This window comes from Triticum dicoccoides, chromosome 5B, assembly GCF_002162155.2.
Source record: "Triticum dicoccoides isolate Atlit2015 ecotype Zavitan chromosome 5B, WEW_v2.0, whole genome shotgun sequence".
Taxonomy (NCBI): domain Eukaryota; kingdom Viridiplantae; phylum Streptophyta; class Magnoliopsida; order Poales; family Poaceae; genus Triticum; species Triticum dicoccoides.
The window spans coordinates 688055076-688073078 of NC_041389.1; the positions used below are offsets into that span (position 1 = coordinate 688055076).

The 18003-nt window shown below is 44.6% G+C and overlaps 1 protein-coding gene across 1 annotated transcript in view; it reads right to left on the reverse strand.

Annotated features, from left to right (window-relative positions):
* Positions 1 to 15326: 15326 nt before the first annotated feature.
* The window catches only part of LOC119306668 (calreticulin-like), a 3145-nt gene continuing 468 nt past the window's right edge, over positions 15327 to 18003 (reverse strand). Inside the window, exons 2-13 of the mRNA XM_037582834.1 lie at positions 17834 to 17941; positions 17557 to 17749; positions 17206 to 17464; positions 17048 to 17104; positions 16739 to 16786; positions 16557 to 16643; positions 16411 to 16468; positions 16222 to 16289; positions 16027 to 16122; positions 15873 to 15920; positions 15746 to 15790; positions 15327 to 15646 (exon numbers count right to left, since the gene is read on the reverse strand). Of these exons, the coding sequence (XP_037438731.1) occupies positions 15533 to 15646; positions 15746 to 15790; positions 15873 to 15920; positions 16027 to 16122; positions 16222 to 16289; positions 16411 to 16468; positions 16557 to 16643; positions 16739 to 16786; positions 17048 to 17104; positions 17206 to 17464; positions 17557 to 17749; positions 17834 to 17941 (1181 nt within the window). The 3' untranslated portion in view covers positions 15327 to 15532. The remainder of the gene's footprint in view (positions 15647 to 15745; positions 15791 to 15872; positions 15921 to 16026; positions 16123 to 16221; positions 16290 to 16410; positions 16469 to 16556; positions 16644 to 16738; positions 16787 to 17047; positions 17105 to 17205; positions 17465 to 17556; positions 17750 to 17833; positions 17942 to 18003) is intronic.

Sequence of the window (18003 nt, forward strand, 5' to 3'; positions counted from 1 at the left end):
GTTTTATCATTATAATCAAAAATAGATTTTGTTATTTTAGTTTCTAACAAAAAATTATTTATGATAATTCTTTTTGCTATTATAGTTTCTAACAAAAAAATTCTTTATGAAAATTCTTTTTCCTTTTAATGTTTTGAACAGAAAATACTTTGATAATCTTGGTTGCATAAATTTTATATAATTTTAGTGTCAATAATATTAGAGGTTTATAAAAGTTTTTTGAGTTGATTCCTTTTGCTATTGGAGTTTTATAAAAGCTTTTTAGTTGATTCTTTTTTGCTATTGAAGGCTATTATAGTTTTGTTTTAGTTGATCATAACAGAATATTTTAATTGATTATTTTTAGTTCATTCTTTTTGCTATTAGTTCATTCTTTTTGCTAAATGACCCTTAAATTGAAAAGCACTACAAATGAACTCTGAAAAGGTTGAACACTGACATGGTATCATCATTTCACCCACATAGCATGTGCTAAAAAGTTGAGCGGGTTACGACAAAAACTGGATGCACTTCATGTACAAAACAGACAATCTCTTTGGAAGTATCAGGGTTTTAGATGAAAACTCATCTGTTACAAAGGGACTCCATTTGTTCACATGTAACTGCAGTGATATTCTAGATCAAAGGCATCATCATAATAGTTGTGGATAGAAAGTCTTCACTTTTTCTTCGCTTGTGTCCTTTGCTTATTGCGCCGTAACCATGGATAATCTTCATCGTTTAACAGGGTGCTTGGGTCAGCCTTGACTTTGGAGGGAGGAATTTCATGAAACTTTTCATAATCTTCAGACATGTCTGTCTTGCCCTCCAATCCCACGATGTCTCTTTTTCCTGAAAGAAGTATGTGGCGCTTTGGCCCATAGTGTGATGTATCCGCTTCCTTATCTTTTCTTTTTCTCGGTTTGGTAGACATGCCCTTCACATAGAAAACCTGCGCCACATCATTGGCTAGGACGAATGGTTCATCTATGTACCACACATTGTTCAGATCCACTGTTGTCATTCCGTACTATGGGTCTACCTGTACCCCGCCTCCAGATAGATTGACCCATTTGCACTTCAACAAAGGGACCTTAAAATCATGTCCATAGTCAAGTTCCCATATGTCCACTATGTAACCATAATATGTGTCCTTTCCCCTCTTGGTTGCTGCATCAAAGCGGACACCACTATTTTGGTTGGTGCTCTTTTGATCTTGGGCGATCGTGTAAAATGTATTCCCAATTATCTTGTACCCTTTGTAAGTCATTACAGTCGAAGATGGTTCCCTCGCCAACGAGTACAACTCATCAGAAACAGTGTTGTCACCCCTGAGACATGTTTGCAACCAACTGCCGAAACTCCTGATGTGTTCACATGTAATCCGATCGTCACACTGGTCTGGGTGTTTGGAGCGCAGAATGTTCTTGTGTTCATCGATATATGGGGTCACCAAGGTAGAATTCTGTAGAACTGTGTAGTGTGCTTGAGACCAAGAATGCCCGTCCCTACATATTATTGAGTCCCCTCCTAGCGTGCCCTTTCCACTCAGTCTCCCCTCATACCGCGATTGAGGGAGACCTATCTTCTTAAGGTCAGGAATGAAGTCAACACAAAATCCAATGACATCCTCTGTTTGATGGCCCATGGAGATGCTTCCTTCTGGCCTAGCGCGGTTACTGACATATTTCTTTAGGACTCCCATGAACCTCTCAAAGGGGAACATATTGTGTAGAAATACAGGGCCCAGAATGACAATCTCGTCGACTAGATGAACTAGGACGTGCGTCATGATATCGAAGAAGGATGGTGGGAACACCAGATCGAAACTGCAAGACATTGCGCCACAGCACTCCTTAACCTTGGTAGGATTTCTGGATCAATCACCTTCTGAGAGATTGCATTGAGGAATTAACATAACTTCAAAATGGCTAATCGAACATTTTCCGGTAGAAGCCCCCTCAATGCAACCGGAAGCAGTTGCATCATAATCACGTGGCAGTCATGAAACTTTAGGTTTTGGAACTTTTTCTCTGCCATATATATTATTCCCTTTATATATGACAAGTAGCCAAGCGGGACCTTCATACCGAGCAGGCATTCAAAGAAGATTTCCTTCTCTTCTTTGGTAAGAGCGTAGCTGGCAGGACCTTCATACTGCTTTGGAGGCATGCCATCTTTTTCGTGCAAATGTTGCAGGTCCTCCCGTGCCTCCGGTGTATCTTTTGTCTTCCCATACACGCCCAAGAAGCCTAGCAGGTTCATGCAAAGGTTCTTCGTCACGTGCATCACGTGGATTGAAGAGCGGACCTCTAGGTATTTCGAGTAGGGTAGGTCCCAAAATATAGATTTCTTCTTCCATATGGGTGCGCATCCCTCAATGTCATTCGGAATAGATAGTCCTCCGGAACCCTTTCCGAAGATTACTTTTAAATTATTGACCATAGCAAGTACGTGATCACCGGTACGCGTGGCGGGCTTCTTCCAGTGATATGTCTTGCCTTTGAAATGCTTGCCTTTCTTTCGACATTGATGGTTGGCCGGAAGAAATCGATGATGCCCCAGGTACACATTCTCCTACATTTATCTAGTTATATACTTTCGGTGTCATCTAAACAATTCATGCATGCGTGGTATCCCTTGTTTGTCTGTCCTGAAAGGTTACTGAGAGCAGGCCAATCATTGATGGTTACAAACAGCACCACATGCAGGTCAAATTCCTCCTGTTTGTGCTCATCCCACACACGTACATCATTTCCAATCCACAATTGTAAAAGTTCTTCAACTAATGGCCTTAGGTACACATCAATGTCGTTGCCGGGTTGCTTAGGGCCTTAGAACAGAATTGGCATCATATTGAACTCCCGCTTCATGCACAGCCAAGGAGGAAGGTTATAGATACATAGAGTCACGGGCCAGGTGTTGTGATTGCTGCTCTGCTCCCCAAAAGGATTAATGACATCTGCGCTTAAACCAAATCATACGTTCCTTGCGTCACCTGCAAACTCCTCCCAGTACTTTCTCTCGATTTTTCTCCACAGCAACCCGTCAGCGGGAGCTCTCAACTTCCCGTCTTTCTTACGGTCCTCTCTGTGCCATCGCATCAACTTGGCATGCTCTTTGTTTCTGAACAGGCGTTTCAATCGTGGTATTATAGGAGCATATCACATCACCTTGGCAGGAACCCTCTTCCTGGGGCGCTCGCCGTCAACATCACCAGGGTCATCTCTTCTGATCTTATACTGCAATGCACCGCATACCAGGCATGCGTTCAAATCCTCGTACGCATCGCGGTAGAGGATGCAGTCATTAGGGCATGCATGTATCTTCTGCACCTCCAATCCTAGAGGGCGTACAACCTTCTTTGATGCATACGTATTGGCGGGCAAGTCATTATCCTTTGGAAGCTTCTTCTTCAATATTTTCAGTAGCTTCTCAAATCCTATGTCAGGCACACCATTCTCTGCCTTCCACTTCAGCAATTCCAGTACAGTACCGAGCTTTGTTTTGGCATCTTCGCAATTGGGTACAAACCTTTTTGTGATCCTCTAACATGCGATCGAACTTCAGGTTCTCCTTTTGACTTTCGCACTGTCTCCTTGCATCAACAATGACCCGGCGGAGATCATCATCGGGCACATCGTTTGGTTCCTCTTGATCTTTAGCAGCTTCCCCCGTTGCAGCATCACCGTATTCAGGGGGCACATAGTTGTCATCATCCTCTTCTTCTCTGTTGTCTTCCATCATAACCCCTATTTCTCCGTGCTTGGTCCAAACATTATAGTGTGGCATGAAACCCTTATAAAGCAGGTGGGTGTGAAGGGTTTTCGAGTCAGAGTAAGACTTCGTATTCCCACATATAGGGTATGGACAACACATAAAACCATTTTGCTTGTTTTCCTCAGTCACTTCAAGAAAATTATGCATGCCCTTAATGTACTCGGAGGTGTGTCTATCACTGTACATCCATTGTCGGTTCATCTGCGTGCATTATATATAATTAAGTGTGTCAAAAAGCATTACAAAACATCATGAATAGATAAGTGACCAAATTAATAGAAGTTCATCTTCACATTAAAACCAAATTACATACATAGTTCTCATTGAACAACATATAGCTCTCCAGAGCATCTAATTAAACCATACATTGAAACTATGTAAAACATTTCAATGCAACAATAAATGTGATCATAATTGCAACCAAGGTAACAATTGATCCAACGGCATAATGATACCAAGCCTCGGTATGAATGGCATATTTTCTAATCTTTCTAATCTTCAAGCGCATTGCATCCATCTTGATCTTGTGATCATCGACGACATCCACAACATGCAACTCCAATATCATCTTCTCCTCCTCAATTTTTTTTATTTTTTCCTTCAAGTAATTGTTTCTTCTTCAACTAAATTTAACCTCTCGACAATGGGGTCAGTTTGAATTTCCGGTTCACATACCTCCTAGATAAATAAGATCTATGTCACGTTGGTCGGCATAATAGTCATAAACAATAAATGAACCAAATAGTTATAAAAGATAATATATACCACATCCAAATTATAGACAGGACGAGTGCCGACAGGGGCGGATACCAAAACCATCGCACTATATAATAAAAAGCAATAATAAAAGTAAGAAAAATATACAAGTACCTATCTAAACATACAAGTGTGAATTTTTTTCCTTTCAGAAAGAAGATAAGAACAAGAGGCTCACCACGGTGGTGCCGGTGACGAGATCGGCGCGGGCGATCAACGACGGTGAAGACGGGGACGGGATGTGATGGACCGCTAAACCTAGACAAATATTGATGAAAATGGAGCTTGGAGGTCGAGTTTGAAGAGGAGAAAGCTTAAGTAGTGTGGCTCGGGCATTCCATCGAACACCTCATGTGCATAGGAGGTGAGCTAAAACACCACAAAGCCCTCCCCTCGTCAGCCAGAAAAAACAGAGCTGTGTAGAGTGCTCTGCTCGCCGGCGAGGGGGCATATATAGGCACATCATTGATCCCTGTTCGTGCTTGGAACCGGGACTAAAGGACACCCTTTGGTTCCGGTTCAAGCCACCAACCAGGACCAATGATGATGTGTCAGGAGCGAGGCATATTGGTCCCGGTTCGAGCCTCGAACTGGAGAAAAGGTGCCAGATGAACCAGAACCAATGCCCCACGATGGCTCGACCGGCCCCCTGGCCTCACCAACCAGAACCTATGCCCCATGGGTCCCGGTTCTGGGCTGAACCGGGACTAATGGGCTGGCTCGGCCTAAACCAAAGCCCTGGTTTCTACTAGTGCATGTTGGACCAAACCTGCTACAACCACAAACAAGCATGACACCGGATCAATCTACAAAGGAATCAAGGGCGGAGCTAGCTCCAACCATTCTTCATTAAATAATACTTAAATGCCATGGTTAGATTGCTAATTGTTGGATCAAATTGCATGTCATGATTCAAAGGCATTGCCCAGGCTCATCGAAGAGCATACTCACCTCTTCCAGAGATCAAGCTGGCCCTTGCGGAGATGGAGCGCGCACACGCACTGGATCCCCAGCTCCCTCCACACCCATCAACTCCCGCCGGGTCTGCCGCCCCGACGAGCGGCATCGAGGCGAGCCGCTCGACGTGGGCCAAGAGCAGAAGCCTCCGCGCGCTCCAATACATCTCCGACAGCTTCACTATGCTCCGTCCCCGCTGACCCTGCCTGAGAAATCCATCACCGCCGGCGGTCAAGATCGAAGAATCCTCCTCCTCTACGTTGTTTCGGTGATGACGGACAGTTTCTTTTATTTTTTTTGCGTGTTTGCGTGATTGCAGGGGTTGCCGGCGTGGGGCTTGGAGCTCCTCTACGGTGGAATATGGCCAGTCAACCTAAATTACTAAATGCACACAAGGGATGGATTATTAAATTAAATTAAGAGTTAGATTGAGTTTAGCAGGGCTAATCCTGTGGTGATAATGACTTTGTGTCCATTTGTGGGGTGCGTTTAGAGAAGAGTAAGTTTGATCTTTTATAAGTAAGTATAGATAATTTTATATTCCAAAAGTTTCTAAAAAAGACATGTTCATATAGATGTCTAGTAGTATATGATTACTAATTTTCATATATATATTTTTATATAGGGGCTACACTAAAAATAAATATGTGGATCAAACTAGGCTTATTTTTTGTCATTTTGGAGAGAAATTGGTCTTTTGTGTAGCCTGAAAATAAAAAATATTTGTAAAATATACATAGTAAATATCTATAAGTATCCATATGCTATTTTTAAAGTTTATAAATATGTTCTTCTACTATTATTTTAAAATTTAGGCTCTTTGGTAGCCTGCGCAAAGCTGAGATTATTGGAGCCACAGTCCCCTAGGCGACACGCTAGGGTTTAGACGTCTTCCGGCGATCCTCGTCGGAATCTTTTTCTGCGGCACCGTCCTCGATCGTGGCGGAACCTCCCGACTCGGGCTGACAAAGGGGGATCCGAGCGATCCTTCCCGGCCTTGGACGGGGGGCAGATCGTGTTTGGGGAAGCGCTGGTTGCGTTGGCAGATCGGATCGAGACGATGTCAGAGGACAGGGGCACGCAGAGGGAGAAGGGTAAGGAGTCGGCTGAGGATCTACTAGCCCGCCTTACCCTGCAGGAGGAGGAAGAGGATGATTTTGTGTGGAAGGAGGAGCTACCAGATCTACTGGAGCCGGCGAAGTGGCTGGCGATTGCGAGGGTGCATACCCAAAAAACTTTTAGCCCTAACGCATTGTATGGCGACATGAGGGCGGCCTGGAACCCGGCTAAGCCGGTAGCATGGAGGAAGATTAAGGAGAACTTGTTTTCGGCGCAGTTTGGATGCCTCGCAGATTGGAAGAAAGCTATGCACGAAGGACCATGGTTGTTCAGGGACCAGGCCGTGATCTTAGAGGAATATGATGGATTCAAAAACCCTAATTCGTTCAAGATGGATAGAATTGAGGTATAGGCTAAGATCCATCGCCTTCCAGATAATTACTTGATCGAGCCGGCAGTTAAGGGGCTAGCGTCGAGGATCGGCGAGGTGGTAGAGACACAGCTAAAGCTGCTGGCCGGATTCTTTGGTGAATTCATGAGAGTGAGGATCAAGATTGATGTTAACGCAAAGATCAAAAGGTTTGTCACATGAAAAAAGGGCGAGGAGAGGCTCAGGTATCCAGTCAAGTATGAGAAATTGTCGATTTTCTGTTACAATTGTGGAGAGTTCGAGCATTGGCATGAGGAGTGCGGCGACGGGTTGCATGACGAAGCTGCTTTTGAGTGGGGAGACTTTTTATTTGCAGATAATGTTAGAGTTCGAGCTCTGGGGCGAGGTTTTGCTCAATCACAGAGAGGGAGAGGAAGCTTTGCAAGGGGGGGACGCGGCAGGGGCGGGGAACATTATAACCCAAACCAGAGCTGGCGCTTCAACGCCCGGCCACCGCAGCCCCATGGAGAATTATCGGGGTCGAACGGACCACAAGGAGGACGGGAGACTACGCAGACAAACCAGTATGATTTGCAGCGGCAGTCGCAGCCTCTGAATCAAGATGGAGGAAAAAATAAAGCCCCCGTGAGTGGTAATAATGGAGGATCAGAAGTGCTGGATGGGAGGTGAATGAACATATCTATGGAGGGGGTTAATGGACCAGTTGGAGTCTCGCTCAAGTGTCTCTCGGCTGACAACACGGCAACTATGTTACCCGAGCCAACAGTGGAAAAAGGAGGGGTTGTAGCAGCAGAAATTGTGTCCACAGCGATGGTGGTGAGGGAGAAGCCGTCGGGGGTGCCTCCGATGCCCTCAGTGTATGTTTCTCCGAGGAAAAAAGTGAAGAGACCAAAGGAAGGTGAAGGCCAGGGAAGGAAGTTGGACAGCATGGGAATGCAGGGTTTTGAAGGGGAAGGGGATAGAAAGGAAGGAGGAAACGAAGCAAACAATGCAGCATTGGCGGGCTCCAGTGAGGAGTACCGCCGGGAACAATGAGTATCATTTGTTGGAACTGTCGAGGTGCGGGCAAAGCCTCGACAGTTCGTGAACTTCGCGAGATCGTGAAGAATTTTTCCCCTACCTTACTTTGTATTCTACAAACTCAAATCGACAAAGTTAGGGTAGAAAGTCTAGCTACTTCAATTGGTTTTGATAAAGGTTATGCCGTAAGCAGTGTTGGAAGAAGCAAAGGCATCGGTTTGTTTTGGAATAATACAATAAATATTGATATTGCTGGCTATTCTGACTATCATTTGGATTGCGAGGTGCGTGACCCGGGTTTTGACCCGTGGAGGCTATCTTTGGTGTATGGTGAGGCTCAAACTCACTTGAGACATCAGACTTGGGACACTATGAGAAACATAGGAAGTTTGAGCACTCTCCCATGGCTCTGTATTGGAGATTTCAACGAGGTTTTACGTCTAGAAGAACATGAGGGGGTTGGAGAGAGGAATAATGCTCAGATTCAAGATTTTAGGGATATGGTTTATACTTGCATGTTGGTGGACATTGGCTATAAAGGAAGATTCTGGACTTTTGAGAAGAAGGTGTCGGGTGGTTCTTTCACAAGAGTAAGGTTAGACAGGGCGTTCGGGTCGACTGATTGGTGTGCTCTATTCCCATCGGCATATCTTAACCACCTAACAGCAGCGACATCGGACCATGGCCCGATCCAGTTAGAGCTCCACCCGGCCGCGAAGCGGGATAAGGTACAGGACAAAAAATTTCGCTATGAAGTTGCCTGGGAGACCCATGAGGACTTGAAGAGCACTATTGCTACTTCCTGGGCGGCATCTTTGGATGGGGAAAGAGTGGAGGATCTAAAACTCAAGCTAGCCGATCTTTCAAATGATTTGAGGAGATGGGACAGATGGACCTTCAGGTCAGTTCACAGGGAGATCAAGGAGTTAAAACAGAAGCTTGAGCAGTTGCGCAATGCACAGGGGCGTTCGGGCCCAAGCCACAAGGAGAAGAAGGTGAATGAGAGGTTGGTGGAACTATACCATAGAGAGGAATTATTATGGAGACATCGATCAAGGATAGAGTGGCTTTCGGCGGGAGATAAGAACACGAATTTTTTTTCATATGAGAGCGAGCATGAGGAGAAAAAAGAACATGATAAAGGCCCTGATGAGTTCACTAGGGGTACAAGTGGATGATCCGGAGGAATTAAAGGAGATGATCACGCTTTTTTTACAAGAATCTGTACACAACAAAGGGGGTGACGGACATGGAGGCTGTCCTTTGCCATGTTCCAAGGAAGGTTACCCCGGAGATGAATGACATTCTTTGTGAAGATTCTTCGGATGAGGAGGTCAAATCCGCTCTTTTTCAGATGTTTCCCACGAAATCCCCGGGTCCGGATGGCTTTCCAGCTCACTTTTATCAATGCCATTGGGATGTGTGTAGAGCAGAAGTTGCAAAGGCTGTTCTCCGGATAGTAAGAGCGGAGGAAGATGCAGAGTGTATCAATGATACTTTCTTGGTTCTTATACCAAAGGTAATGAGCCCAACCTTGTTAACTCAGTTCAGGCCTATAAGTTTGTGCAATGTATTGTATAAAATTGCTTCGAAGGTGATTGCAAACAGGCTGAAGCAAATACTGCCAGAGATCATCTCAGAGGAACAATCGGTGTTTGTGCCTGGCAGATTGATAAGTGATAATATAATCATGGCATATGAATGTCTGCATTTTATGAAGGGGAGTAAATCCAAGAAGAATAGCCAATGTGCCCTTAAATTGGATATGATGAAAGCCTATGACAGGATGGAGTGGGATTATCTCCAAGCAATGATGGAGAGACTCGGTTTTGCTCAACAGTGGATTAATGTGGTAATGAATATGATCAAGTCAGTTTCTTTTTTGGTCATGTTTAATGGAGAAAAGTTGGAGGAGTTCAAACCTAGCAGAGGTATTCAACAGGGAGATCCTATTTCCCCTTATCTCTTTTTGATAGTAGCGGAGGGCCTTTCGTGCCTACTGAAATCAGTTCCTCAGTCGTCAGCTTTCACAGGAGTCCAGGTGGCACCGACAGCTCCGGTTGTTAACCACTTGCTTTTCGCTGATGATAGCGTGTTGCTGTTCAAGGCGAGTACAGAAGGGGCAGAAGTGGTGTCAAACCTGTTGGACACATACTGCAATGCATCGGGGCAACGAGTGAATAATGAGAAGTCATCAATTTTCTTTAGCAAAGGTTGTCCACAGGTGACACGGGACGGGATCAAAAACACTTTGCAGGTTTATGATGAGCAGCTTACTGATCGGTATCTAGGGATGCCAACGGATGTTGGGCAGGCAAAGAATGGTACTTTCAAGTATCTAAAGGACAGGGTGTGGGAGAAAATTAAAGGATGGATGGAGAAACTTTTTTCATATGCGAGGAAGGAGGTGTTAATCAAGGCAGTGGCTCAGGCTATACTCGTATATTCTATGTCATGTTTCAGGCTCCCTAGAGGTATTTGTGAAAGTATCACATCGCCGATCAGGCAATTCTGGTGGGGAAGTAAAAGAGGGAAAAGGAAACCATGCTGGATATCTTGGGATGTATGCAGTAAACCAAAGTATTTGGGAGGACTTGGCTTTCGAGATATTGATCTCTTTAACCTCTCTTTACTGGCTAGACAAGCTTGGCGGATTATACACACTCCCTCTACATTAAGTGCCAGGATTTTGCAAGCCAAGTATTACCCTGCCTCGTCCTTTCTTGAGGTCGAGCTAGGCAGCAGGCCCTCGCAAATATGGATATCTATCATAGAAGGGAGAGGAGCTCTAGTGCACGGTTTGATTCGGAGGATCGGAACAGGAGAGGAGACACGAATCTGGGACCAAAACTGGCTCCCCCGATCGGGCCTAATGAGACCAATAGCGTGTTTGGCAGTGGATAGACCAGCACGTGTTGCTGAACTTATTGACCCAACCTCGGCTAAGTGGAAGGAGGACAAGGTTCGTGCGACTTTTCTGCCGGTTGATGCAAATGTGATACTCAAAATCCCGTTGTGTACTAGAAGAGTCGATGATTTTTGGGCTTGGGGAGAGGACGAACGAGGCGTTTTTTCAGTAAGGTCAGTCTACAAACTTTTGTTGAAAATGAAACTGCAAGGTGAAGCATTACTGCAACCGGTCGGCGGACACTCAAACAAGGCAGAAGAAGAAGAAGCTTGGACGTCCCTGTGGCGCATTAAGGTTCCATCTGAAATCAAGGTATTCTTATGGAGACTATGCCATGAAACAATTCTAACAGCCGGGGTGCTACACCACCGGAATATGTCTACTACGACGGTGTGCGCTTTTTGTTCTGCGCAAGATGACTGGAAGCATGCACTAGTAGATTGCGTGATGGCCAGGAGTGTATGGTCACTTTGTTCGGAGGAGACAGTGGAGACCATGCTGGATAATCTTTCTTTGGATGCAAAAAACTGGATTTTCACATTGCATGAATCATTGCCGCAGGGGGATTTCATATGGATGGTAGTGACACTTTGGGCAGTCTGGCGAGCAAGAAGGAGAGCTATACATGAAGAGATCTTTGATAGTCCATTTACTACAAACTCTTTCATACTCTTCTTTTTAGGGACTTGGAGATGATCGATAGAGGAGCTGGCAGTGTTACGAAGCGAGCTAGCTTGGGGCAGCACACTTGGATGCCTCCGCCAGAGGGTCATGCAAAGATGAATGTGGATGCGGTAGTGTCCATGCAAGGGGATTTTGGTGCCGTGGGAGCAGTGTGCCGTGACCACAGGGGAAGTTTCTTGGGTGCTTTGATCTTAAAACTGGAGTTCATCACAGATGTGAGCACACTAGAGGCAATAGCAGTAAGGGAAGGCCAATCTCTGGCTGAGGATCTATATGAGAACTCCATTCAAATCGCTACAGATTGCAAGAGGGTGGTTGAAGATGTCCAGAAGAACTCGGCGGCTGGCTATGGAGCTATTGTGCATGAAATAATACTTCGTGCAAACGCTTTCTCTTCATATAAAGTAGTTCATGAGTTCAGGAGCTCGAATTTCGAGGCTCACAATCTCGCTAGATATGCTTTGTCTTTAAATTTTGGTCGTCATGTATGGCTAGGACAACCAGGAGACCTTGATTTTCTTCATGTAAACATTATGGGCGATGAATAAAGCATGCGAGATTGTCTCAAAAAAAAAAACATACATACTCCTACAACGGTACTATCTTAGCTTAGCAAAATGGTAGGTTAAACTGCTCATTTGGAAGAGATGTAAACGAAAAGGAATGTTTGCATTACCTTAGTTAAGATATAGTACTACTTTCTTAGTAGAAAAATATCTTTTCTCTCGGATAATAAATTCGATCCCGGGTTCATCTACACCCGGAGAAGAGTAACTTAAAAAAAAGTACTAAATCATTTTAAAAAATCTGAATTTTCTTAGATTGAAGATATTCCAATGCGTGATGTCTTTGCCAAATTGCAGCTTGTTCGGACATCTAAGCAGCTCAATGCAAAAAAGACGAAATCGATCAAAACAGTAAGTGAACACTAAGCTTTCTTACAACCCTAAAATTTGTTGTTGTTTTTTTTGCTAAGAGCTACTGAAATGTACAAACTCCACAAGATTTGGCACAAACTTCACGCGCATGAGCATCTAGCATCACAAAAAAATGTTTTTAAATTCTTTTTTCTATTTTAAACAAATTTACTGTTCACCTCGGGTGCACACCCGAGAGCCAAAACGCCGTGCCTTGGTGATGAACAGACATTGAGGATTGTAAAGATTTTTTTACTTCAATGCGGAAGAACTGTGATAATTATTGTCTACATGATTCATTAGTTGCGAGAAACACTGTTTCATTCTTTGTAAGACTTTTATTTTGCTCTTGCCTATATTTACTTGAAATTTTTGAATTAGACGAGTGCTCGGTTTCAAAACCCCGCGCCTCGGTGTTGTACAAGGGGAAAACGTGGTACCACACAGCTGCTTTAAGCTTGGGTCTAATTGCCAGATGGATGATGAGCTCTCAGCTATCTCAAGTTGAGTTAGACGAGGCGGACCAACATGTGGCTGGATGGTTATGAGGACAGTGGTATTCTCAGTCCACCAGGTTTCAAGTCCTGGTGCTCGCATTTATCTTAGATTTATTTCAGGATTTTTAGCGATGCGCGTTCAGTGAGAGGAGACGTTCTCATTGACTGCGAGACGCCTACGATGACTTCGTAAAATCTCAAGACGATATGTCAGCTCGAAGGTGCTCATAGGATGCGTGTATGCGTTCATAAAGGTAAGTGTATGCGCGTATGTACGAGCGCTTGCTTCTGTATTGTGTTTGAAAAAGGTTGAGTTAGGTAAGTATATGAAATTGAATTTTATAGATATTATTAAAAAGAAAAATAAGTAGTTTGTTTTTTGAGAAACAGAAAAAGAAAAAACTAGCGATCCTGGTCCGACTCAAAATGGACCTCCCGTCCCCATCGTGGTCCGGCCCGTAGACGAACCCCGTAGAAATTATAAATTGATAACAATCCTGCAGATGTACCGAAGCTCCTCCCCACAGACGACAAACCCAAACCCGGCGACCACCATGGCATCAGCACCGCCACCGCAGCGCCGCCGCGCCTCGCCGCTGGCGATCCCGGACGAGCTCGTCGAAGAGATCCTCCTCCGCCTCCCGCCCGACGACCCGGCCTGCCTCCTCCGCCTCAAACTGTGGACAAGGAAGGCGACCACTGATGCACCATGGGTAGTGAACTGCATCTTCTGCTTGGAGAATTTGCTTCCAGCTAGCGATCTCTTGGTCCCGGGTATAAATTATAGAGTGACCGTGCTGGGCTTTACTGAGGAAGCGCAAGTCATTTTCGTTGACACGATTGATAGCCTCTTCACAATCGATCTGCAATTAGGGTTGGTGACGGAGGTGCCGGATGATCGTGGCTTCTGCAATCTGATTCCAGTTGTCGGCTTCTACACTCCTGTGCCCCGACGCGAGAACCAGAATCTGCTGGCGTTGAAACCTTATGAGGAGGCAAGTGGTGAGGGGGGAGAAAACAGTAGTTCAGACACATCGGCTGTTTGACAAATAGAGTAATTAACAAAGTAGCTACTTGTATACCAATCAATGCTCTGAAAAGACTGCCATTGTTTCGCCCTTTGCTTTGAAGCAACTGGCTTTGCATTAGTCTTGGAGGGTTGTGTAAACAATTTTGCATGTTCTTGTGCATGTGTGAATGTTGCTTTTTATGTGAAATTCATATGTATAAATGTATTACATCTTGTCTCAGTCCATTCTGCTAGCATACATGCCTTTTGGAGGAGTTAAGCTTTCCATATATATCTGGCATACTAACATCTCAATCTGTTGTGTGTTGCTTAGTGCTACTCTGATGGTCAGTCATCAGTGCCGTGAGTAGGATCCTTTTTTTCTCCGCAGTCGGGAAACACTTCTTTTCATGGTATTGTAGTTTAGATTCCAGATCAAACATTGACAAGAAGAAGTGAAGTAGTGAATGATGTTGAAGACTTGTTCTGAAGACAGCGTCGCAACTAGGACTTGAGAAACTATTTGTAACTGCTAAACCTGATAGTTGTACGATGATGCCTTAGCACTGGAACGGTTCAGAGTCTCTTTGTTGTTCTATACGACAATGTTTCTATTATGTGAAGAACATTTCATCTTCAAAAAATGGGATAAACATCGTAGGCATATCTCATCAGTTGCAAGAAAACAGTACTTTTTCCCCTCTCTGTATGAATCTGTTTTTCCTACTCTTGCCAGCAGTTTTCTGTTCGTGCTTGGTTTAACTATATACTAGTAGTAGCATGCATAGCTAATTCGAAGAGGCTGGCCATTCGAGACAGGTAGTGTTTATCTTCCAAATCAACATTTCTACTGTAGTTTGCACATCTCTTCTGGAACATAACAATATAGTTTTGCTGAAAACTGCTGAGCTGCAGTGTCTTCAATCAGAAAACTACAGCGACATACACGGGTAGTTTGGAATTGGGTATGGGTTTAAGACAGTGATCATCATTTTTTTTCTCTTGAAAAAACAATTTCAAAATTTTCTGAAACGAGGCAAAAACATTTAGGGCTTGCTTGAGACTCTTCCTTCCCTCTAAATCAGGCCGTTGATGAGTAGGATGAACCTATTGTGCTGCAAGCACTTTGGCTTTTTTTGTGGGTCCTGTTTCTCTCAATAAGTTAACTTTATTAAGTGGACAGTTCGTCTTCTATTTTTTAGCTGAATTATTTCTTCTGCTTTTTTTGACAGGTAAATTATATCTTCTGTACTTAATTACTCCCTCCGTCCCATAATATAAGACATTTTTTAGCACTAGACTAATGTCGGAAAACGTCTTATATTAAGGGACAGAGGGAGTAGAAGGTTGACCTCCACCAGGATGCTCCAAAAAAAACGCGATGAGGCACCGAGATAGATTCATGACTACGCTATATTTCCTATGTCCGACAAAAAACACATAACAAATTACAAGAGCCGAGATTGCATTACTTCTTCTGTCATCTTTCAGAGAAAATGTTCTTCTAATTGCTGGATGGGAAGCTCTACTGCCTCAAGAGGAAAAAGTTTAGATACAGAGCCTGCCTGCCACACTCTAAAGCTCGTCCTTCTTGTCGGAAGAAGAAGAAGCATCCTTGCTAATTTCCTCATCGCCGGAGGCATCCTTGTTCTCCTCATCGCTGGCGCCGGCAGCTTTGCCCTCATCCTCCTGCCACAGGTAAGAGAATGTAGTTTTGTGTTAAGATGAGACACATCATATAAGCAGTTAGAAACGTTGAGGATAAAATTAAATTCATTTGCAGCTTACATCAGCTGCATCGTCATTGTCTTCGGTCTTAGCGTTTGCGGATTCCTGACAAGGAGAAAACAGAGTAGTTAGTACTGGATTTAGCGTAGAAGGCAGTATAACAAACAGAAGATGTTTGCATATATACCTCCTCAAGCCTCTTCTTCTCGGCCTCATCAAAGGCGGCCTTCTCAGCCTGCAAGTTAGAGAGTCATTGACTTAGCTCTCTACATCAAACATCTAAAACGAAACAAAACTGAAAATGAAACAAAACTTAAACTGCTCGTGATAAGATGGCATACATCCTTGTGCTTGCCCCAGGTCTCCTCCGCGAACTTCTTGGCGTACTCGGGGTCATCAGTGATCAGGATGTTGTCGAACAGAGTTCCTGATTTAACCTAGTGCCGGTCGAAGGAGAAATCAATATCAGTGGTCCCAACAAAAGCTTCACAATGTGCTATGCTAACCATGCTTCACAGAACTTGTGAAGCACTAACCTGCCACAGCTCAATGCCAATGTGCTTCAGGCTGTCAAAAGCGTAGATGTAAGGATCGTCCTTGTACTCTGCACGAACAAAGGAAAAGAAGATCATATGAGCTTTGATGTTTCACTGAATTAGTTGAGCAAAAAAGATAACTGCACAGCAGTTAATCTGAATGTACAACAGTGGGCAAGCTCAGTTTACCTGGGTTGTCGATCAAAGGTGCCTTCCATTTTCCCTTGAAATTAGGGTTCTTGATTTTCTGAATACAGTCTCATGTCAGAACTTATAATGCACATTGCTACCTGTCTAGAACAATTAAGTAACTAGTCATGCTGTCATAGTTATACCTTTTGGATCCATGGTCCCTTGTACTCCGGGTTTGGGATGGTTGGAGCTGTCCATTCACCATCTTCCTCATCATCCCAGTCCTCAGGCTGCCATGTATGTAATATTGACCAATGTGAGAAATTGCATACAAGAGGCAACAGAACACAAAGTAAAACTGTTTTAAGAATGGGGAAATGTGCACCTTCGTTGCATCAGGTTCAGTGATTTCCTTGGGAATGTCATCATACCCCTGCAAACAATCTGAGTCAGACAGGAAACCACTAGAGGCAAAGCATCAAAGACAAACAACAGTTTATAACAAGAATGTGGAAACTCATGTTGTGCAGTTAGGATTGTCTAATGGACACTTTGCATCCGTAGATTTGTGAGACACAACACAGAATATAATGAACAGTTCGGCTTAGCTCAGTATTATGGCATTGGCCAAAATCAATACTCATGCTACAACATTATTATCATCCAAATTGTGCAGCAACAAAGGGAAAGCTACCTCTGGCTTCTTGTCCTCGGGGTCAGGAAGGAACTCCTCGTCCTCCCAGTCCTCTGGCTGCAACCATCAGCACACAATGTTATATTAACGACTTATCACATCTGTCACAAAAACACCATAACCATGGCTACCAACGACGGATTATCTCTGAACCTCACCTTCTTGGCATTAGGATCCCTCTTCTTCTTGGCAGGAAGGATGTCCCAGTCATCGTAGACGCTGCCGGACTGCTTCTCGACGTTGTCGATGAGGATGCTGTACGTGGCGTCGGGCCGGAGGATCAAGGTGTAGACGTGCGTGAGTTGGTCCGTCTCGCAGGGCACCTCCTTCTTGATCAGATGGTTCTTGCCGTTCTTGGTGAGGATCGCGTGCACCTTCTTGGTGGCGTACCCGCAGATGTCCGGCCCGAACATGATGCTGCGATTCGAATCAAACCAGGGCATGAATGATCAACCAGCCATTAAAAGTTTAAAACAGATCGGAGATGGACTGAACCAACGACAACGAACCTGTATGGGGTCTCACCGCCGAACTTCTTCTGGTCGACGTCGGCGGGGACGAGCTTGATGTAGCCGCCGCCGCAGTCGAGGTCCTGCTCGTGCTTGACGGAGAACTGCAGCACCAGGGTCTTGTCCTTGTTGCTGAACTCCGGGTACTGCGCCGAGATGGCGTAGAACCTGTAGTCCTCCGACGTCTGGATGCCTGCGGAAACAGAGCGATTCAGTCCCCCGTTCGCCGCCGATCAGAACAGAACAGAACAAAACGAAATCCGGCGACGAAAATTACCTTTGTCGTCGGCGTCTCCGTTCCATTTGCCGGAGGTGTGGTTCCACTCGCCGGCCGTGTTGTCCTCCTTCTTCCACTCCGACTTGACCCACCGATCCTCCCATCCATCTGTGTTTATGGTTGTCAGGCACAATTCACGGAGAGAATTCAGGCACAAAACGACTTACAAG